The following is a 24,046-nucleotide window of genomic DNA, read 5'->3' on the forward strand; positions in this document are numbered from 1 at the left end:
CCCTGGTCCTTCCTTCACGAACAGGTCTTTCTGTCGTGTATTCTCTGTGTGGGAATGATAAATTCCTTGAAGACTTAAAAGTATGTGTCTTCAGGTCCTGAGTCTCTCATGCACTTGTCTCATGGCCACTAGTCTTTAGGGGGGTCCGGTCTCAGGTCTGGGGTCTAGTCTGTGAAGGGGTCCTGTCTAGTCCCTCTGGGGTCCTTTTCCATGCTGTAACCCATTTCATCACTCTAAGGACAATTTCAGAGTCATCAATTAGCCTATACATGTTCAGGCCGGGAACCAAACCCGTGACCTTCTTATTGTGGGGGCGACATCGCCAACCACTATGCCACCATGCTGCTCGAGTTACATTTACATTGAGTCATCAATTAACCTAGAAATGTTTGGCTGGTCGAACCCACAAAACTTCTTATTGTCATTATTCTTATTGTGCAACGTCACTAACCACTACGCCTCCATGCTGCTCAAGACAAGCTGCAGAAAACTGGTAGATCAGCAACCTCCATCTGTATTCTTCATCTACATCCCAGCTCATATACAGGTGCAATTTTATATTATTTCAATATTATAGGTATGATAGATATGTGTTTTTTATTTATCCTGAGGGAAATTCACTTACATGCATCACTCACACAACAGACAGTAACATACAGAGACATGCTGCTTCATCTTTACACTGCAATGTGCTTTACTGCAAACACGACAGACACACAGCTCGTTTTTGTAGAGATTAGATGATGAATGGTTTACAAACACAAAATAGGCTCAGCAATGGGGAACTATATTGAAATGTATGTCGATACTTGTGGCATATGAGATATAAAACAGCTGGTTAATATCCACATAGCTCCACTTTAGGAGATCAGGTTGATTTTTTTTTGCTTGATATCCAGCAGGATTCAGTCACAAAACATAATGTATGGACACATTTTTAATGTTTGGACCGTCAGTAGCCGGACAGCAGCCTCTGGGTGGCGGTGTCGGCCTGTTTTGTTTAGTTTTTTTTTTTTTTTTTTGTGCCGGGGAGCCGCTGCTGTGTGCGGGCAGGGCCGGGCGGCTCTCCAGCTGGGTTAGTGCCTCGATCAGCCGCCGTCCCGGCTCCAGTCTCCCGGCGCTTCAATGGGAACTGGATGGAGGTTTAACTCGGAAGGGGTGCAAAAGAGTTCAAGACACGAAACGGGGGAATCAACCAACTGATTAAAAAAAACAACAACAACAACAACAGCAAAGAGGGACAAAAGCAGGATGTAAAGCGAAGAACCGTAGAGCAGGATGTCCAGAGGAACTTGGCAGACTTCTTCTTCTTCTTCGACTCTCAGCGGACTGAACTAACCAACGGCTAAACCAGCTAACGTTAGCCGAGTTAACGCTAGCTACACTACGGGTACATTTAACCAAAGCGGATTTAGATTTTATTTGTTTATTTTATTTTAGATTTAAACGAATCTCGGCACTTGGTGGTTTGTTGTTTCCGAGTGTTATTATTATTATTATTATTATTATTATTATTACTATTAGTATTGTAAAAGGAATCCCTTTTAGCGACTCAACTCAAGTTGACAGATTAACAAGCTAACTAGGTTGGCTAACCCCGTGTCAACTATATTTTTGCGTGTGTGCGCGCCCGCGCACGTGAAGTTGTGTAGCATTAACTGAAAATAGTAAATAATAGAGCAAAGCACACGAAGCTTTGTAATTGTGTATTCGGTGCATAATGAAATATGTTTGATTGGCAGAGAGAAAACAACAGCTGAACTTTAACAGGCTTGTCAGTGACGTATGCTAGCTGCTGATGCTGGTGAGCTATAACGCTCGTTTTTCTTTGTTTCCATCCCGGATTTAGACAAACTGCACGAAGAGGACTCCCCTGCCTGTTTCCAGTTTTAAGCATCCTTGCCTGTTCCTCCTCTGAGCGCAAACGCGTTGACTTTTTCCACATCATGGCAGCGGTGGTTAGCTACTCTCCTCCATGGTGGGTGAACCTGCTGCACAGACTCCCCCATTTCAACCTCAATTTCGAGCAAACTAGCAGTGACTTCCAACCAGAGGACTGGACATATCAACAGGTAAATCCACCGCCCTGATTCATTTGATTCCCACTGGGATCACCCTAAAAGTTGGCGTTGACAGTCAGCCCGTGCATTCAGATTGTGGTGTTTAGAAATAATACTTGTTTCAGGCTCAGATTGATTGTTTCAGTGTCCACCTTCATGGGGATGGTGTGGATAAGTTTGATCAGTGGCAGATGATCCGTTTCCACCTGTGCTTTCTTGTCACATTTTGTCCCATGTCACCATCTGTGTGTGGCTGTTTTATCCACGTCTTGACCTTTTTCCAGACACAAGCCACCTGGCATTGTATAGTGTGTGTGCCAAGCCACACAAGTTGTCCTCAGTGACCCTAAACAAAATTTTCTCAAATATCAAGTTCAGTGCTGCAGATATGCCGGTATTTTTCTGTACCACAAGAGTGGCTTAATTCTCAAGTGCTTTGCAATAAAGACCCTTAACTACTGAGATTAAAGAGGTTAAACTCATAGCAAGGGTCCAGAAGGTGTCACAGCCTGGTGTACAGCAAAGATGGGGGAAGGGAAGACCAGCCTGACATTTGTTCAGTTGGTTAATATTAATGAGAATCTTTTTTTCTTTCTATAAGGTCAAGTGATATTTGATTTTATTTTAGCGCATGTCTGTCATCGCCCCCCCCCCTTTGGGTGGTCTGCATTAGAGAGACTTTTTGGTTTTATGTCCAACAAAAAAATCCCTTACCATCTGTGACCACTCTGTGATCAGAAGTTGGTTAGTACCTAAATTCTGTGGAAACAGCTGATTCAACTGTTCAATTAACATAATCCTTTGTGTGTCTGGTAAGGGGGGGAGGTTTTTTTTTTTTTTTTTGCTTGTCATAGGAATATTAAGAGCTAAATGTACCATTGTTTTTGGTCATAAATCCAGGGTCTTTACTTCATTTATTAATGGATTTTCGCTATGTGATTCTCCTTTTGAAAATGTGTTATAAAATCTTCTATGGTGTTGAGGTTCTTAGAAGGGCTCAGAGAGACATGGCAATGAGAGTGTTGCTAGTTTCAGGAAGTACTGGCAGAGGCGATGACAATAGATAAGATTTACACAGAATTGGAAATGGGTGAAGCTTTAGTGGTGACATGGCACAACAGTTTTCCTCCCTTTTCTCTGAATGTGTGATTCAGAAAGTTCAGAATGTACTGCAGTTCCTGAAAATACGGAAGCCACGCTCCATATGTGCATTTGTCCTCAGTTGCGCTCATCATTTCTTGAAAATGACCACAATTCATGTGGTTTAAAAAAAAAACAACCTTGTTCCACTTTGTCCAGTTTACATGGATGCTAGATGAGTCTTCACTTGAACCACGAATTAGTGGGAAGGAGGTTTATTTCAGACAAAATTAACATTTTTAAGGGAGCCTTTTGTTTACCTGAGGTGGCATTGGAGCCCACATGCTGCGGAAAAAAACACAATTGTACAACCTTACTGTTGTTATGCTGCAGCTCTCTGAGGTATGATTGTGAGCCTTTCCTGGAGAAATATAGGACAAGTTCAGTGACTGGATAATGACTGCAGCTGTGCTTGTGTGACGCCCAGCATGAACAGTGAAAAGCTGGACATAAACAACATCAGTGTTAAAATGAGACTACTCAGAGGAAGCTAAATGGATTGGATCAAACCATAATGCACATTTAATTGAATGCACACAACTAATTTGACCCTTAAAGCACATTGATATAGTTCCTTTCACACATTTATCTCATGAAGAACAGCATAAAAGTGATTATCATTAGACCAGCTTGCTAAACCATAATTATTAACCCACTGTGATGACAGGCTGTTAATTATAGCCAACGCATTGCTCTCAGCCAGGCTTCAGGGAAAGGTTTGAGCTGTCCAGATGGCTGAACTGTTAGTGGTGCTCACTCATGGAGTACGTCACTATGTTGCACAGGTCATATGGAAGCAATGCATCAAAAGCAGCACGTACTAGCTACATAGTCATTTACTACTGGATTCCTGTTGGACTCACTGAATCCAGTTTGGCTGCAGCATACAGCAGCGGAATCACCCACTGGCATTTGTGACAGATTAGCAAGTCTGTCTAGTATGTATCACAGTTAACACTAAACTGGGCAAACTTAACGCTTTTGCCTGTGATTGTTCACGACACCGAGTTCCCTCATTGGCATGAACAGGTCCAGCCATAACGCAATGTGGGTGTAGCTGTCGCTCTGATGCTTCATTGATGAAACTGAAAAAAATTAGATTGTTTTTTTCCCCCCCTTCAAAACAGTGGTAGGATGGAAATTTGCACTGGCACTGAATCCTCAAGAGTAAACACTGGGCACAGGGGCCCACTGTCTGACCTACATAGGAAGTCCTGTTGTTGCCTCAGATGTGTAACTATTGCTGTATCATACTGTGCTGCCAGCTTTAAAGTTTTGCTCGTGAAGAGCGACGAGGACAGTGGTAATAGATCGTAGATAATGCCATAATAAGCATTTTCCTTTAGAACTGTCCAGGGAGTATTTATCTTTTCTCTTTTTTTCTCTCTTTCTTTCTTTGTTTTTTGTTCACACGCGTTTTGTAATTCTATCTCTCTTCAAATGAACCCTTTCATTGAGGCTTTTGTCAGTTGTCTCTAGGAGATCAAGTCCACAATTAGCTTTCCACTTTTTGGTCTTAAATGAACAGACTGTTCTGTACCTCATCAAACTCAAAAGCTGCCTACTCATTTATTTATTTTTTTTTTCTTTTCAAATGACAGGACAAGATCCTAGAAATCTTATTTCGAAGATGTTTTCTCCTAATTATAGTGTGAAGATACATGTACACAAAACCCACCTTCAGTTTTTAATTTAGGACATGGGAAAGATGATAAGCTCCTTTTGATGTACAGAGTTTATTATTAAAGCTTGTGATGGAGACAAATCAACAACAGTTTATATAGAGAAGAAAAGAAAGGAAAAACATTAAGGCAGAGTATTTGGCACTCAGTTCTTCAGATGTTTTTCTGCGGGGAAACTTTGGTAGGCCACTATCTCCACTGTTATTGACATGAAAGCGATGTCAGTAGTGAACTTTCCATAACCACACCCTTCTGTCCATCAGTCCATCCTGTTATTAGGAGGTGTGGCGCTCGCCTGTCTGGCCCTGGACCTCCTATTTCTGCTCTTCTACTCCATCTGTCTGTGCTGCCGCCGAAACAAAAACATAGAACAACCCAACGCTGACTGCTGTTGCACAGCCTGGTGCGTGATCATAGCAACACTTGTTTGCAGGTGAGTATACACATGAGTGGCAGGAATGCTAGAGAATGATCATGCTTTAAGCCACCTGCCATGTTTTTAACAGCAACAAAAGGTTTACAGTGCATACTGTGCATTTTATGCCAATGAAATTCCCCAGTTCTGTTGTCGATGCGACCTAAGTTGCATTCACACACCAAAAGTCAAAGACACAGGAAGAAAGCAAGACATCAGGCTGACAATTGTAGATGAATTTTTAAATCATGTAGTCAGCACTAAAACCAGAGAGACAATAATCAGCTCTCTGCGTCCTCAGGACACAAAAAACCCCCACAACAATAGGTCTGAACTTCTTTCATTCTCCTCATTATTTTCACATGAAATAAAAAGATCAAGAGTTTCACAACATAAAGTAGTCCCAGGTCAAATTAAATCTGCTACATGCTCATGTATTTCTGGTTGGAGCAGGCACAAACCACACAGGTTAGAAATGTACATAAATGCTATGGGATTGTTTATTTCCATTCATGTATAGGCATTCACAATTCTATATACACTGGCTTCAAAGGTTTATTTTTTTTTAAGAGCAATAGTGTGAGAACTGTACCCTTTTTTTTTTCTACTCTTCAACACTACATTTGTTTCCTGTCTTCCTCCCTCTGTCGAGCCACTGGAGAGCCATCACGGTTGATTCAGAGTAGCACAAAGGGCTTGGGGACCTGATGAGTACAAGAACTGCATCATAATCACTGTATCAGTTTGTGCTTGTACCCACACACAGATGTTTTAGTGAGAGCAAGTAAAACCAAGTCAGAGATATTTTTTTGTTTTGGTTCTTTGACAGGAGGTTCTTCACTGTCTACATCATTGCACAAAGCACTGAGCCTCTTTTGAGAATATGGATTGTCTTAAGGGTCTTCTCTCTTTTTTTTTTTTTTTGCGCAACACACTTTCCACAGGTGCACTTTGCAGCAGGGAGGTTAGTTTTATTTTTACTTTGACACTGCTCCCATTCACCCTTTCTCTCGCAGTATGTACAAAGTGTGAGAGGAAGAGATGAGCAACCTTCCAGGAAAAGGGAAAACCCACTGATGGCAGGCTGAAGCCTGTTACACTTGGCTTTGAATTATTCGCTTATCATCCCACTCGATAAAATCCACTCTGGCATTGGATTGAGGTTAACAAGAAGACCAGCAGCTGCGACACGGGAAGAGATATCTTTAGATAGACTGCTTTTTGTTTCTGAAATGGAGAGAACGTACACAGAAATAAATGTGGGACTAGCTTTAACTCTTTACAATGCATCAAGGTTAACTTGTACTTCCTGCAGATGTACCTGTAGAAACTACTGCCTTTGCTGGTACTAGAACAGTTTTATTTTTGTTTGTTTTTTTTCTCCCCTGCAACCTGAGGTCTGTTTCTGTAAATGAGAGCTGATCTCCTGCCTCAGTACAGCCTTTGTCAGCCCTAGTGTGGGGTTTGGAGCATAGCTGGTCCATTCCTCTGTGTTTCCATGGTTCTGTATGGAGTCTTTCTGCTGGAAGCTGAAAGGAGCCTGTTGACTGTGGTCTGAGCCGACAGGGTTAATGTGGAGTTCACACGCCTCTCCCACTGCCTCGCTGTCCCCCTTCGCCCGCTCTCTTCTCTGTCTCCTCTCTGTCTTTTTTAGCTAATCCCTCCTCCTCACCATCCTGTCTCCCCTCCCTTCCTTTTGTCTCCCCTCAGTGCTGGCATTGCTGTCGGTTTCTATGGGAACGGCGAGACTTGTGATGGAGTGAATCGTCTGACATATTCCTTGCGCCATGCAAACCGCACAATTACAGGGGTTCAGAAGCTGGTAAGACTGAAAGTGCAAATCATACCAACATATTTAATAATTAATCAACCTCCTGCCATGCACAGTCCTCTGATTCTCTGGCAGTAGAGCTGTGTAGTGAATCCTTGTTTGCCCCTTTAATGATTTTAGGTATATGACAGTACATCCTCATTGAACCAGACTGTAGATGACAATCTGCAACAGCTTGAGGGTCAATATGCGCGGCAAGCTGACTACCTATCCATAGTCCAAAAGCTTGAAGGCCAGCTGGATGAGCTGGTCAGACAGATGGTGGAGATTCCCTTCTGGGACAACACTAGCATCTCCTTGGAAGAGCTGGCTGTCACGATTGAACTATATGACTGGTACAGGTAGGTTTAATAAATAAAAGAACTAAAGGAAAACTTAAATTTGGCTCCTCTATGGTGCAACAGAGAGTAGAAGCAGCTGCATTGGCAGACATAACAACATTGCATCCATCCAAATACCATGACTATGTAGCCACACACTCCTTCAGTAATTGTCAGACTGTCACTCATCTGTGAATTCACATGTTTTTGAAAGGTTGAAAGCGAGTCAGTATTTTCCTTGGTGAGACAGTGTTGTCTGAGAACACTGTTGGACATGTCTGCAACCAAGCATGAGTGAATCCATAGTATAAAGAAGGTGTGAGCACAGACATCTGACTTGGGCAGAAATTTAAACCTTCATTGAGGCTTTCCAGAAACAGTGTTGTGACTCTGCCCACATTAATGCCTAAAAGGTTTAAGTATGGAAGTGGCCCACTGTGTGTTTATGGTATTATAGAGGTGTATGACATCATCCAAATCAAATGTATTTAAAGTCTTATCTCAATGGTAATTGTTTCATACTTCTCGCAGGAAAAACTTTTTTTTTTTTCATCCTTAATTTGCAAGAAGAAATTATTCTTATTGCTTCTAAGATTAAGTTCAACTGAAATGGCTTGCTGTGCAGCTCTCAGCCATTTGGTGTTAATGGCATTTGTCCTCACAGGTGGCTGGGCTACATAGGGCTGCTACTGTTCGATGTCCTCATCTGCCTTCTGGTGCTGTTCGGCCTCATTCGCAACTCCAAGGGTACACTTATAGGGTGAGTCTCATCATGAGATCATGGCCGCAGGAACACTTAAGGGAAAATGATTCTACTCCGGGAAATTGTTTTAGCCCTTGTCACGCTGTGAGCAGCAATTAATGTGCATGAATCCCCCGAATCATCAGAGCCTCCTTGTCAGTACAGATTAGTCAGTAATTTGTATTCAAAACACTAAAATATCAGTCCAATCACAATTAATTTAGCCCCCCCCTTGATAGCTGAAGGTTTTTCATGATTCCTGTGATACTCTGTGATGCACATAACTCCAAAGGTTTGCCCTTTACTGCCCTATACTGGATACACACTCTTTTGTAATAAACACAGTCAAAATTAATAAATACACCAATGAGAAGAAAAATGGGAGCATGCAATAAAGCTACAACTGCACTAACTTTATTTTCAGAAATGGTTATATATTCATATGTTCCTCAGTAGTATTTTCTTAGTATTTTTTTCCCCCAAATCGTGTCCTATGGTTTTCCAACATATCAGTATTCAGCTGCATTTTCTTAAATAGTTAATCGTTAATCACTTGTCTCAGTCTGTTGATTGGCCCTCGAAGGTCTTGTCCTGTAATCTTTTGTTTTCTCCTTTGGATTAACAATTATTTTTGTTAATGATTGTCAGAAAACTCACAATACCACCACAGTATCCCAAAGCCTGAGTCTTCAAATGCCATTTTTTAAAATTATTTTGTTATTTTACCAACACTTCAAACCCAAAAGATACCAAGTCTACGAAAGGAATAAAGGAATCCAGAATATCTGCATATTGTACAACCTTGAACCACAACACCTTGACATTTTTTTTCTTTGAATTGTCTTGAAACATTTTATCACTTGACCAAAGTTGCAGATTAATTTCCCATTAATCGACAAACTGATTACAGAACTATCACAGTATGACTTCACATTTGATTAAACAAAGTCTCTGAGAATTTGGAGATGAAAATGGTATTTTACTTAGGAAGGATGACTGATGTAATGTTGTATGTAATGTGATAATGTAAAACATCACAGCAAACAGTTGATACATACTGAAAGGCTGATGAATCATCTTAAACACATTTCCTTGTATTTTGTATTTGATTGTAGATGTATGTATGAATGACACTGCAGGTTAAAGACACTTACCCTCCATCTCCTCCTCTTGGTCTCCCCAGGGTGTGCTTGTTTGGTGTAGTTGCTCTAGTTATCAGCTGGGCCTCCCTGGGGCTGGAGTTGGCCGTCTCTGCGGTGAGTGTCTCCATCAGAGCATGATCCTGTTTTCCAGGTAGAGCTGCACAGTTCATGGTGTGTAATTGGATAACACGATTTTTATGTGCAGTCAGTGACTACAGAATTTTGCCTTGGAGGGGAATTTAGTTTCATTTAATGGGTTGAAGGGTTCAAATATTTATAAAATGTGTGCTGAAATAAAGTGGTGATCCTAAAAATATCAACACCAAGGCACTACATAAACAGGCAGTGAACTATATCTTAAATAAAAATGTTGTTTTCTTGAAACTCCAACATTCATGCTAATAATATCCAAGTATAGATTTCACAAATTATTGTATGAGGCAATGCTGCAAAATACTTCGGTTTTATCATTTTCTTTACTCAGCATTTTTCAAAAATCCTTTAGTCTGATGATGGTGATTAAGACCGCTGATCACAAGCAAAACAACTGGGATTAGCTCAGTAACCACCGTATGGCAGCCCTTGTTCTCAGAGGGCCAAAGCAGCTAATTTGGTGTGCCACACAGAAGAAAAGAATTACTTGATTCCAAACCACAGCACACATTGTTGTTTTAAGGACTTAATTCGAAAACCGTTATTCCCCAGGGGGACGAGAAATGCCGACGAATATGAATGCTTGTGCAAATAAAACATTTGTGTGGAGGATTTCCTCCCATGCAGATGAATCAAACTTCACACCTAAATCTGCTTTATTTAGTTTGTGTGATTGCTCACAGCCTGTGGCATTCTGTTTTTAATACTGTGATCAATTACGCGCACGTTACATCAAAGATGATGCATCTGCTGTCGTGTTTGTGACGCCGTTTAATTTCATTGTTGGAAACATGAAGTGAAAATATAACTGTAAGCATGTCTTTGTTTTCTAGACCTCCAGTGATTTCTGTGTTGCTCCTGACACATATGTCACAAAAGTAGCAGACCAGTATGGAGTCATCAATAAAGGTATGAATCACATATACCACGTAGTAATCTCACTAAAGGTTTTAAAGACATGGTTTTCGTATTCCCTCCCCATTTCTAAAATGATGATTATTAGTCATCTCTAATGTTGAAGACATGTTATTGTGCAGGAGTGAGAGGACATTGTTTTGAAGAGAGGGGGCCTGGTCTTGTTCATGGCACATAAAGGGCTTCTAAATTTACTAGCACATCTGCAGCAGGGTCAAGAGAGCAATGGGCTGCCAATTTAAGCCATACAAAAGTCTCTCTGTCGCGCCTCATGTTAGTAATTGCTCAATCTGTCCCATGATGGGATGCGTGTAAGAGGGAAAATTATGCTTTGGATTTCTCTTTGTGTGTGTGTGTGTGTGTGTGTGTGTGTGTGTGGAGTGGAGTGTATGAGGGGAGATAAGGACAGTGGAGAAGAGGATCAGGGACATTATATTTCCTGCCTAAGGAAGCCAAATTAGAAGGTGGAGCTTACTCTTTGAATGCACAATTCAAGCTTTAAGGCAGAAGTCAAGACATCAGCTGTAAATCTTGCACTGTATGGTTGATCTGATCTTCTGTCATTCTGCTGCCATGAAGCTGTGTTTTCCCCCAGGGCAGATTCATGCAGTATGGCGATTTTCAATTCTATTTTTTCCCTGAAACATTTGTTACGTATTCAGCCATTCAAATACATCTTTATGAATGAATATTACCTATAATAAAGAATAACAAATACATGTTAATAAGCCTATAATAACCGTTAAAATATAATATTTATAGAATATTTTTCAATTGATTCTTGTATATTTTTCCTTCTCAGCTTTCATCTATGTGAAATTGCACCAGACGAAGCCCTTGATAGCATAAAGCTTGTTAATACTTCAGTGGATTTATTACTTCCTGCCCCTGGATAGCTATTATATTTGCTTGAGCATGCATCATTTCAACAAACCTAACTGTGATTTTTCATCCCACTGCTTTCTCCTCCTTGTGTAAGACACTTGGGTGAAATCCAAGCAGCGAATTAGAGTTCATCTCTCATACTTCTCTGGTATTCTACTGTTTCCATTTTTGAAACACTTTACAAAGAAATGCTGCCATTACAAACAAAAGCTGCATCTGATATATTATATAGATTTTATTTTTCAAGACAAGGCCTTGAAAATGAAAAGTTGAGCAATTATTCAGAGGTCGGTCTCTCCCTGCAACATTTGTTTATTCAGTTTGGTTGATAATTTGGCAGCCAGCAGTTTCTCTTGCTCTGAAAACTTAGGACAACAAAGTACTCCAAAAGCATTTTATGTGAAGCTCTGCCGACTGGAAACAGATTTGTTTTGACTCCCTAACCCTGCCAAAAATTTTAACCTGCTGGGATAATATGTTGCCAAATCTCTGTCCAATAAGCAGACTTCCATGTGACTGAAGCAATGGCTCGCTATTAATCAGTGTGATCGTAAAATAGAATAATCTCTGTGTCCTGTCCACGGCACACTAGCTGAAGTTTCGTCACTGAGTCCATAGCAGAACAAATTCCTTATTCACTGCTATATGGAACAGAGGCAAGAGAAGAAATACAACTGGCACCAAATGGCACAAAAAGTAGCCCTGGCCCAACGATGAGGAATCAATTTTTTCATCCATTACCGAAAGTTAGACTCCAGGAAATCTGCCCTTCCTGATATTTGCATGTGTGGGTGTATGCATGAGAACTGCATCGACAGACGCTTGCTTGATATGCTTAAAAAAAAAAAAAAAAAACACCGGAAATTCTCATATCATGCTAAGCTTGTGTGGGAAAGAAGCTCCTGACACAGCAGTGTGTGTGTGTTTGTGTGCGTGCACCGTGTGTTTTGGTTGGTGTTCCCACAGCTTGTGTTGGTGGATGTTTCTGTTGCTTTTTAGTCACATTTTCATTTCTCATCTACTCCTACTCTCTGCTGTGTGTTAAAAGAAATAATTGAATAATTGAAGTGGGTAGCAATCGCATGAGAGAGTCCAAAACTTTGCTTTGGTTTATGTTGTATTTGTGAGGATCCTGAGATGATGTCTGTTCTTTGTGGTGTTTCTCAGGAGGCTCTGTGCAGTAAGAAGGGTTGTATTAAACCTCTCACTGGCTGTGTGTTGTGTTGTTGATGAAGTTTTGCTCTGTAAAGTGAAAAAGATATTAATTCATTCATATGTGTATGCGAACTTGATTGTCTTGGAACGTTTTGCCTCAGAATTCAGGATTAGCTCAGTGGGTGTACAGTTACAGAAGCGATCAAGCTTGAACAGGGCAGCAGGGATCATGACAAGACAGATGTAGAAAGTAAAATAAAATGTCAGTTGGCTTCCTTCCTAGAAGAGAAGAGTAGAACCTGAAGCAGTAAACTGTTCAGTGTTAAATTAGAAGCTCCTGAATTAAATGGCACAAGTTATTACCTGAATCTACAGCTTGCCTTGGTTTTACAGAACTTTTATAGTGAGTTTCAGCTCATTGCTTAGCTCTCCGCATAAAACTTTTGCTGTTTTGAATCACTCACTGCACAGTCGTGTTTATTTCAACCTAAGTAGGAAGCTGTTTTCAGGGTAGAAGTCTAAAAACCCCCGTACACAACCTTCCCACCACCAAACTGCCGGAAGGTACAAACTAACTGCGAGCTGCGATGTTTCCCTCAGGCTTTGGTAGACACCAAAAACACGACTTGTAGAGTGTGATGCGGGGATGTCATGTGTGTCTGCCAGCAACAGGAAAGAGGAAGCAAAAATGTCTGTGTTCTGGAAATTTTAGTAGGATCTGGGAACGAGGCACTAGGAACTTAAGCTGCAAATATTCTTGTAGTTTTTGTGATTTTCTTTTCACAGTGAAGATAGTGTCAAGATTATTCGTTAATGTAAATAATTGTTATTTTGAACCTTGTATCATGGTTTTGTTGACATAGTCTTGTTCCTGCTGTTGTTTTTACCCACAGAAATCTTGCAGTACTACATAAGTTGCAGTTCGGAACAAACCAACCCCTTCCAACAGGTTTGTTCACTTTTCTACAATACTGTTTGGCTAATTGCTTGGATCAAAATAATGCACAGACATATCAAACATATCAAACATATCCACTGCCTGTTGTTTGACCTTGTTCCTGGTAAGAATTCAAGTGGGCACAATGAGTCACTCCCACAGCCCCAGAGGACTTTTTCCCATGCAGTAGTACAATACTCCTTTTCTACCAGTAGGAAAAATGATGCGGAGCAGCTTTTCCTGCATGTCTCTGGACTGATAGCATGTTCCAACTTCAGAGTATTTGTGTCAGACTTTAGGGATGTTATAGATAGTAGAAAGTCACTTTCACTAGGAATCCGTAGTTTGCTTTTATGTACTACTTGCATTTTATCTCTCAAGCCACATGAATAAATCAAAACTTTTGAGTGCTGCTGAAGTCCAAGCTTTTATTGGTAGTATAACTATATAGAAAAAGACGCTGTATATAAAATCTTTAAATGCACATCTATAAACTGCCAGCAGGGCTTTCACAAGACGTCTAATTGACTACAAAAGGAGACAGCTTATGGTTCTCAGTAATGATTCAAAATAAAGAGACTGTTGGGATGTACTGTGCTGCTACAGTATTTATGCTTCTTTTCAGAAGCTTTCCGGGAGCCACAAAGCCTTAGTGGAGATGCAGGATGATGTGTCTGAACTTCTTCGCTCTGCCACCGGAGAGTATAAGCAAACTAAGGTACCTTTCCAGCCCTCTTCTCCAATCAATGTGCCCTTTACTAGAAATGGCAAATTACAGGGTGTCAGTAACCCCTCTCCCACCCCTGCGCCACAAGCCTTCCATTCTTGTACCATTTGTGATGACAGAATATCCCAGTGAATGGAACTAAACAACTAGGCCGCAGAGAAGTGAAGCGCACCTGTCCACATAAAGATCTGCTGACGGCCCACCTGGGATGTGCATTATGTCCATTTGGCTGCATTAGGCTTTCACTGCGCCTTGTCAATACAACACTGGCATTGTCCACCGCTGGTTCTTACACTATGTTGACAGAGGCACAAATGAGAGCTGACATTGGGAATAGAGAGGGGGGCATATTTCACCACACATACCCGCACAGAGAAATGTGCTGATGTTGCAGAAACACTTCTATCAGGTAATCTGACGTATTTTCGGCTGAAACTGTGATGAGAATGGGAGAAACAGCAAATCGTACATAAAAATCTGCGGTTTCAGCTGGAACCACTGTGCCCTGTTGCATATTGATGAGGTACGCATCCCTGAAAAATTTGCATAGAATAGATAAGGGTTGAAATTTTGTCTCTTTCCTTTTTGCAGGAAAATTACCTTATTCTTGACTGTTTCAATCACTGACAGACAGTGATTTAAATTTTCTACCGTTAGACATTGAGAATTTCTGAATTTTATCATGTGAAGATGCCAAAGTTGGATTTTTCACCTCTTTCATTTTCAGGGAAGCTTGGAGGTGATCCAGGGGATACTGAACACCACAGAGATCAGCCTGCATCAGCTCACTGCGCTGGTAGACTGTCGTAGCCTGCACATGGTGAGCAGAGAGGAGAAGGCTTACAAGAAAAGACTGTAGGGTCCCACCATGTCTGATTAAAGTGGATCCAAGGATTGATATGTTGTGACATCTTCATAGAGGAGCCAAGCTATTACAAAATAGCCCTTCCTTTGTGCTAGTGCTGCTGACTACACCTGTCACTGCAGATAACATTTGCCTTCCTGTGTCCAAGTCCTCGTCCAATTGATGCTAGCAGTGAACCATTTATGAAGCTGGGCTGAATGATGAGTACTTGGCTCTTACTCAGCTTTGGAGGACTTTGCCTCAGAGGTTTCCAAGTTCTACGTGCACATGTGCAAGTGGAGCTCTTTTGTTGGTCCCTTTACTAACCCCCTTTTATCATGCCAAAGCTTATTATTTCAAAAAGAAGTGTCTTCAGTAGAAGATGAAATGTTTTTCTGCAGCACAGTGCATATAAAATGAAGATTTGCAGTCTCAATATTGTGGAGAGTAGAGCTTATTTCCCATCCAAGGTAGAACTGCACTGTATTCCTTGTAGTTTGCCAGCAGTGAGCTCATTGGTTTGACCTAATTTAAATCAGAACTCAATGCAGATGCATTTTAAAGACTCTTGAATCCACATGGTGAAATTTAGAAACAGAAACTCCAGCTTTTTGCTACTTCTACATGCTTTGTGTTGCTCTTTCTTTCATATGTTTGTCAGATGTTTGCATGCAGACACTGTTAATACGCTTTTGATACATCCCACAGTGAAATCTGTGCCTCTTCTTGTTGCAGGACTACGTCCAGGCCATGACAGGTCTGTGCTACGATGGACTGGAAGGCCTCATCTACCTGGTGTTCTTCTCATTTGTCACCGCTCTCATGTTTACCTCCATTGTTTGCAGTGTGCCTCACACCTGGTTGGGCAAGAGGTAAGGCAGCCAGTGCTCTCCCACAAATGCATACCCTTCAACTAACAACTACATAGGAACCTGCATGAAAGCTTTTAAGCTGACATTGTGTACGACACTGTATACGGAGAAATAATTCACGAGGGTAACCCTATCAATTAATTATGGTTTTGGAGCATTTCCTTTTAACGCTTTTTGTTTTAACATGGCATGGGAATGAAGCAGACGAAGCAATTCATAAAGAGATGGGAAAACATCAATATATTTGTGTAATATTTTTATGTTGTGCTTACCAATGGGACAAGATAGATTTCTTCCTGTTATCCCCACTAATTGTCCCAGCCTAAATCTATCACCACTACTGCCTGGGCTGCTGTCATCTGAAGCAGCAGAGGGGAGCAATCAGAATGATTTCTCACTCCTCTCTGTACCAGATAAGGTTTGGAGAAGGCTACAAGGAAAGTGTTTTCCCAGGCACAGCTGTCAGTTCAGCTGCAACGCATAATTAACTGATCCTTCCTTACCGTTGGGGGGCATGTTGATCAGGTTGATCTCAGCTTGAGCTTCCTGTTATAAAGTGAAGCTTTACCAGCTTCCAATCTGTTTTTCTCAGTGGTTGCTGCTAAGCTTGCGCTGTTGTACAATCATAATGAAACATTCAACCTTCTTCCTCTTATCCCATCTGGAATTACAGTTTCAAATGTTAACTTATTCATGTTTATGTATTGAACATTGGGAATTTTATGGTTTTATTAGTACTTGTGACTTTTTTTTTCTTAAACATATTTCATTGAAAATGTGTTGTAAACTGCTCTTAATGTAATTCTATGATCTCATGGATTAGAGATGCAGGAAATGCACTGTTCCTCCCATGACCACTAGAGGCAGTCAGGCTCCATCGTCATTCAGCCCATTATGTTCTTTTTTTATTGTTATTGGACAGTCTGAAAAGTCTGCAACAGAAATCTGCTGTCCTCATTTGACAGTAAGTAGATGCATTTATTGGGCTGTTGCAGTATTAAGAGGAAAAGACTTTTCATTTTCCTGTAGAAATGGAAAACATGAGTCCATTCTTTCAGCCTTTGTTCAGACTCATCAAGGTCAGTGGAAAACTGCCTCGGCTGAGTGCTCATTTAGTTTTTTTTTTTTTGTTTGTTTGTTTGTTTGTTTGGTTGGTTTTTTTTTTTCTCCTTCAGGCGGTGATGAAACTGAATCAAAACGTGACTAAGAATAAACGTGACCACGTGGCATTTTTGTGCTCCTTTGTTATCATGCTTTAGTTTGGACAGGGGTTCCCTCTGGTGGTGATGTTACAGTGTTGTGTTGTTATTTGCAGGAGTGATGAGGACAGTGAGGATGAGTCTCTGAGTCCCGGAGGAAGGCAAAACCACGATAACCTGTACCGGGTACACATGCCCAGTCTGTATAGCTGCGGCAGCAGCTACGGCAGCGAGACCTCCATCCCTGCTGCCGCCCACACTGTCAGCAATGCACCTGTTACAGAGTACATGTATGTTACCTCTTTGAATTTGAGTTGAAAGCAGGACAAAATGAAAGACAGAAGCAGCAGTTAATTTATTTTCACACCACATGCTATGTTCAATACAGGGAGGCTGATATGAGATACTTCTTGTTCTCCGGAGTCAGATTATGCAACCCCAGATAGAGGCTGGCTTCTTTTACAGAAAGCCAAGGCCAGTAGATGCAGCTGTTGCTCGCCAGTTGTGATGCCGGTGAAACCCAAAGCCCTCTGTCATGAGTGAAGGGAAAGTGAGGGAGGGGGATCCCCCCTGTGTCTTAGTTGGAGAGTTTCATATATGAAGTGTACTGTTTCACATCTGGAAACCAATGTAGAGGGATTTGCTCTCTACTTGTGTGCTTGTGTTTGATCCCACTGTGTTAAATTCAACAGGGCTCAGAACGCCAACTTCCAGAACTCTCGCTGTGAAAACACACCTCTGATCGGACGAGAGTCCCCTCCCCCCTCGGTAAGTGTCACGTTGCCTGTAAAAACATAAGTGCTGTAAAAGCAACTCTGGGTCATTTGGCATCCATTTTTTGGAAATTGGCTGTCTTCTGTTTTGGATGTGTGAAATACTCTCAGAACTATGGAACCAGAGGAAGAAAACTCAGGAACTAAAGCAGAAACTTTGTAAAAATTAAAGATTAGGAAAATGAAATTACATCAGAGTCATCATGTTGAGCTTTGTCTTGTTTTTATTATTACTTATTACATAAGTCAGATGTTTGAGTTGAAATCGAATGATTAATTCTAAACACAAAGCATCTCTCTCCAGCAGACAATCCCCTGAATGTTAGATGGCTGTGTAATTGTGCCTGTGGAGGCTTTGGTTTCCTTAGAACTAGGCTTTACATTGACAGTGAAGCCTAGTTTTGTTTTAATGTCAGTGAACATCAAGAAGTTAGACACTAACGTCTATACAACCTGAGTCATCTGCAGTCTGTTTGACCATTCAGGGATGGACCGCTCTGGAATAGCACTTAGTTCTTAAGTTTTTTTCCAAAGGTTCTTGGTTTCCTGTGAAAGTTCAGCTGGTGGAAAGAAGGTAGAACCCGAGTCTTTACTGTGTTTATTTCTACTTCCATAAGAAAATCATGCATTTTACCTTTTCATTCATGTAAAAACGTGGTTTTAAGAATATGCCACAGTCTATTGGGCATTTAGGTAACCTGTATATAAAGATTCTTCATACATAACTCTAATAAACATAGTCTCACTTCATCTCTCCCAGAACTGACTGCTGAGACTCACGCATATTTATAGAAGAGGGGTGTAAAACAAGAATACATTTCCCCACAAGGATCTGTGAAGTGTTAAACTGCCGTAGGAAATGATGTACGCCATTAACACAATCTCCACATTGTCTATCACGCACTCTGATGACATTTTGGCCATAAAGACCTCATCAGATAAACATCATGTGCACATTTCATGGCAGCAGACTTTGCCTCAGGAAACAGAGCTCAGTATCACATCTGGTTTTGTGTTGTGCATTGCCCAAATCTTCTGTTACTCTTCCTGTTTTTGGTTTTTCTTTGTGATCCAAAATGTCATCAACAGAGTGAGTTGAAATGATGGCCAGTGTGCAGAATTCTTCACAATTAAGGAGACTTAATTGTGCCAGTACTTTTCTGGAAAGTTCAGACAGTTTTCAGATGTTGATACAATGTTAGAGAATGTATTAATAGCCCCCCCCCCAGTTATAGCCTCCTGCCCCCTACCACCACCTGGCCTGAACCTCAACCAGACATCCTGCCCTCCCTGGTGTCTGTGTGTCTGCTTGGACCTAGACGCTGCTTTATGTCACTTCTCTATACTCTCTTCTTGTCGTTCTGTTGTTGTTTTTCTGCAAATCCATCCAGTTGTATTTGACTGCCGCGGACAGTAACAGCGGTCACTGCTGGCAGTTAAAGCCTTCGGAGAGTTCAAGATCGTTTTGGTAACCTCATCTGCTAAGATAACAGGTACAAAACATGCCTGCCTCCTCCCCCTGCTGGCCTGTTCCTCCTGTGTAGCACCACCCAAACTCCCAGCTATAGTCACCCTCTATTCAGGTTCCCCCACAGGCTGTTGGACACCTTACCCTTAACCACCTCCCCCCACCCCCACCCGACCCTTTCTGTCCTGACTCCAGTCCCACATGGTGTCTCACCTAATGTTTGTTTCCTGTGGTCCTGGGCTGCATGATCTCCTGCACCCCCCTGAACCACAGATGCACTGGGAGGAACACATGAGGCTGTAACTCTGCCCTGAGGCTCACTGTGATCTGACTGAAGGACTCAGATCATCAGATTATTAAACCGTTTCACTGATCATTTGGAGCTGCTCTGACTCTCTGGGGTTTGAAAGGGAATTCACACATTGAAATACGACACACTTGTATTTTAAAATAGTTAAAGATTCAGTCATTGATTGTGTAATATGGAGAACTGTTATTGGTGTTGAATGTAAACAATTATAAGTTGGAGGTATTCTTTTTTTTTTTTTTTTTGCTGTTGTTACTGTTGTTGTCTTTAAGGGCAGGCACAGTGTATCTTAGTGTGATGTTCAGGTAATTTTTTCCACCTTTCCCTTTGATACCTAAGGTAAGTCATTGTTTTTTGTTTTTTTTTTGCAAAGCACACATTTTCCATCATCCACAGGCTGTACAAAGAGCTCTGAAGGGTGATCACAACACAATATCACTTAGTTTAAAGTTTAAAAGTCCACTGAGTTTGAAATGCAGCCTTTTTGTCCTTGTTCTGCCTAAATTAAAAAAAAAATAAAATGCATGGTTGCATCCTATATGTACATGAATGCCCAGCCCTGCCAATGTGCACGAAGGTTAACAGTAGAGCGTGAAATAATTTCCGCTAGATTGGGTGTCTTTTTATCCAGTTCCTCGTGCTCTGATGTCCTTGTCCTCTTGAGCTGGTGCGGTGATGTTCTCTCTCTGTATCTGAATCATTTTGTTCCCTTTTAGTTTCCAGTAGTTTGAAAGGTAATCTATGTGGAATTCTCTCTGATCTGTTGACTGAACCGTGTTTTGTAGTGCTCTGTTGTGGATGTCAAATCTGTATATTTTCTACATTGCTTCACAGCAGCTTTTGATGTTTTATTTACCAAAAGGCTTTTCTTTTTACTCCAGACAGCTCTGAGCACTCTCATCTTTTTGCTATACATCGCGTACGTGTTTTCAAAAGCTGTAAAACCTTTCTGTTTCAAATCAAATCCTACATGGAGTTTTTCTTGTATGTTGTAAGACAGCAGTGTTTTTTACTCTTTGAGGTGACTTCTGTCTCATTTTGAGCTGTAAAGAGTGAAATGGTGATTTACATGTTCTTCTGTCTCATTATTTTTTCTTTCTCTTTCACAGTACACCTCCAGCATGCGGGCAAAGTACCTGGCCAACAGCCGACCAGATCCCAACACCCCTCCAGAGAACTAGTCGACACTGGACTCGTCCTGTCTGCAGCACTGACATCTCTAAAGTCACATTCAATCACTCCTCCCCCATAAATCCCTCGTTCCCTCACTTGTTCCACCTCCCGCCTCCTCGCTCCAACATGAACTGTTTGACTCGACATGAAACACAAAACCGAACAAGCTTTTTGCTGGTTGGTTGAAGCAAAACTTGAGGACATCAATTAAATCGCATCTCGTGAATCTCAAGCAGATATTTTCTTCTGGTGCTTGGAGTTTATCTGCAGTCTGATGTGTTGGAGCCTGGACTTAGTCTTTTTATTTCCTTTCCACATAAACTCACTGTATACTGTCCCCTCTAACAAGGCATTGCAGTGTTGAGGACTCTGGAAGTGCTCATCGGCTAACACTGATTATTACTGGTTGTTGTTTTGTTTTGTGTCGTACTCTACGGTGACCTCTCCTAATGTCTCACTCATAAACATGGGAGGAATCAACCATTTTCTTCTCACCTGAGGAGTAAATGTTTCTATACCGTTCTGGTATAGATTTATATCACAGCACAGCATTTCAGTTGCTCAGGATTTCGCTCCCCTCGTGGAACTTGGAACGCAAATCTGATATTTGCATCATTCTCCTGTTATTGTCAACATACCATATATCGCATGCGCACATTGGCTTATTTTTGTATTTTGTGTTAAATCTGACGTCTGGGAGCAGTTCTCCTGCAGCGTTGCACGTCATACAGGTCTGAAATTGAAATCTTTTTTTTTGTGTGTGTATGTATGTGTGTCTTTTTGGGACATTTTTATTTCCTGTGGCATTTTTATTAAAAATCCATTTTTGAGCCACTTTTCCACAGCAGTGACTGTAACCTGTGAAGCTGTGAACTTCACTCTCTCAGAGGATTTAATAAGGAGACAGACAAGCTGGGATGATGACGTTCATCCAAAAAAAAAAAGAAAGAAAGGAAAAAGGAGGAAAAGTTTTATACTACTGGAATTAACTTTTTTTTTTTTTTTTTAAGCAGCCCTTTGAAGACGATGGTGAATCACTGGAATACAAAGGAGTATGATATGATGTGATGTCTTCTGCAACAATACTCCGGAGTTTTTAAAGATAATTTACAGTGTCCTCAACTCGCCAGACTGCTCGTAATTCTCTTTATGTTTCAGCAAAGTTGTAAAGCTTCATCTCCCTTCGCCGAAATGGGAACTTGTACGCATTCGCCCTGGAGTCTGTCCAGCATCTTTCTTGACCAAATGCAGCAGTTCAGAGTTGGATGCCGCTCACCGGTTATCCCAACAGGAATTCAGGCACAGGTTAATGTGGAAAAAGTAGACATCACTGTTTCTCAGAGTTTCCCAGAGAAACATAATGCTTTGGCAATGCAGTGTCTGACAAATGTGTTTTAGCATTTATAACAGTTGAAGATAGTGATGAGTGGATCCTGTGAAGGGACTCTGATAACTCTGCTCTCTGTAAACTGGAAATTATTCCTGTTGAATCGTGACCATCCTTCACATGTGGACTCAGATGTTGCTTGCTTCTCTTAGATATCCTTAGATGTGCAAGAGGTGATGTTTTTTTGTTGTTGTTGTTTGCTTGTTTTTTGTTTATTTCTTTTAAGACTGCCAACAAGTTATGCACACCTCTTCTACTATACGAGTATCTTTTTAAATGTCTTTACTTTCGGGCCTGTTTGTAAAGTTGACAGCTCCTGGTCGTCTCTGAGATCAGATGAGATTTCTACGCTCTGTAAGACATCACACTGAGGCAATCTTTTCTCTGTTTTTTCTTCTGTGTTTGTTACACAGAGCTGTTGTACAGATTGTAAACATTTACAAAATGAAGAAAAAGGAAAAAAAAGCTGAAATTGTCATTTTTAGTTTCTTAAATATCTTATTTCACTTCTTTTTTTTTTTTTTTCTATTTGATTTGGCTATAGGTGGTTTTTATTTCTATTTAGAATTTGTAGCACGCAAAATGTGTTGCTTCATTAATGTGAATATGGTAAAGATAAGTTTCTTTTTTTTCTGGGAAAAAAAATCATTGTAGATTTACTTTTTGTGGCTCTTTTTTTTTTTTTTTTTTTTGGTACATCATTTTCCAATCGCTAAAAAGTGTACATGTAAAACCTGTGGTTATATGGAGCTTGAATGCTGTGTTTTAAAATTAAACAAACCTTAACTGTAGAGCTCCTGCTCACTGGATTTCTGTTGTCATCCTGACCAGGAACAGACACTAGGTAGCAGCAAAACTTCACTGTGGTCGGCCCCGATCACCACAGAGCAGCTCTTTATCAGTACTTAATGATATTCAGTGTGGTGTGCATGTGAAATAAGATTTTTCAGGTTGGCCACTGTGAAGGCAGCAGAGGAAGTTCATCTTCTAAATTGTTTGAAGTCTGAGATGAGCAGCACAGAAATTCAGTTTTTTCTATTTTATTTATTTTTTAATTAATTTTTTTGGTTGTTTACAGACGCAGGAGAGCCTGACGTTCTTCCACAAAGACATTTTGGTCTGAAATAGCCGGAAGTTTTATTTTATGTTGGCCAAGAACAGTTTTAAAGTGACGATAAATATGAATTACCAGCAGATTTACGGCTTCAATATAAAGGTAAAAGGTAAATATGAGACTTTGTCCAATATCTGAGTTTATCTCGTACCAAGTGGTGTTTCTTTGCAGAGAGTTCCTGGTTGTGCTGTGACAGACCTCTGGCATGACGTGCAGAGCACTCTGAATGGAGCAGAAAGGCAGTTTTGTGTTTCTGACCTCTCTGGGTTGACAGCAGGCAGGAGGTCAGTGTCAGCACCGGCCCACCAGTCTGGTTTTATCAGCTTCCTTCATACCATCCGCCAGCTGCTGGTGGCCCAAACACTGATTTCTCATGTTGGGGCTGGAATAGGACATGAAAAAACAGAGGACAGGATCTTTTGGGCTTTAACTTTTCTGTATCTTCACATATTTGGGCCAAATCAAAATCTTTTTTATTATTTGGTCTCAAAATGTTCCACTTTCTATTTTTTGGTTAAAAACTATAAACTCATATTAAAATATGTCAATTTTTGACAGTATATTCATAAATTTTTTTGGATTCCAAAAGATGAATCTGGAGGTTACATCATCTCCTTGGCTCCCTGCTGTTTATTGTGGGAGCTGAACTAAACAAACAAAGCATGACGTAGGCTGAGGGGTTTCTTTTTTTTTTTTTTTTTAAACAATCCGTCTTACTCAAAGGCCCAGAGATGCAAATGAAATTTCACACGGTCGCACTGTTGAGGAAATTGAATTACCCTGCTTGTTGCTGGACTGGAGGAAT

General features: G+C 40.8%; 1 protein-coding gene across 1 annotated transcript; it reads left to right on the top strand.

Moving 5' to 3' along the window:
- The first annotated feature begins 1,040 nt into the window (after positions 1–1,040).
- ttyh3a (tweety family member 3a) lies at positions 1,041–22,811 on the top strand. Its single transcript, XM_029509459.1, has 15 exons — positions 1,041–1,390; positions 1,850–2,072; positions 5,146–5,315; positions 7,008–7,119; positions 7,249–7,469; positions 8,113–8,208; positions 9,374–9,446; positions 10,319–10,394; positions 13,334–13,389; positions 14,003–14,095; positions 14,832–14,924; positions 15,684–15,820; positions 17,136–17,309; positions 17,712–17,787; positions 20,677–22,811. Exons 2-15 carry the CDS (start codon positions 1,947–1,949, stop codon positions 20,746–20,748), a joined length of 1,575 nt encoding a protein of 524 aa, XP_029365319.1. The 5' UTR covers positions 1,041–1,390; positions 1,850–1,946; the 3' UTR covers positions 20,749–22,811.
- Positions 22,812–24,046: the final 1,235 nt, after the last annotated feature.

This window comes from Echeneis naucrates, chromosome 8, assembly GCF_900963305.1.
Source record: "Echeneis naucrates chromosome 8, fEcheNa1.1, whole genome shotgun sequence".
Taxonomy (NCBI): Eukaryota; Metazoa; Chordata; class Actinopteri; order Carangiformes; family Echeneidae; genus Echeneis; species Echeneis naucrates.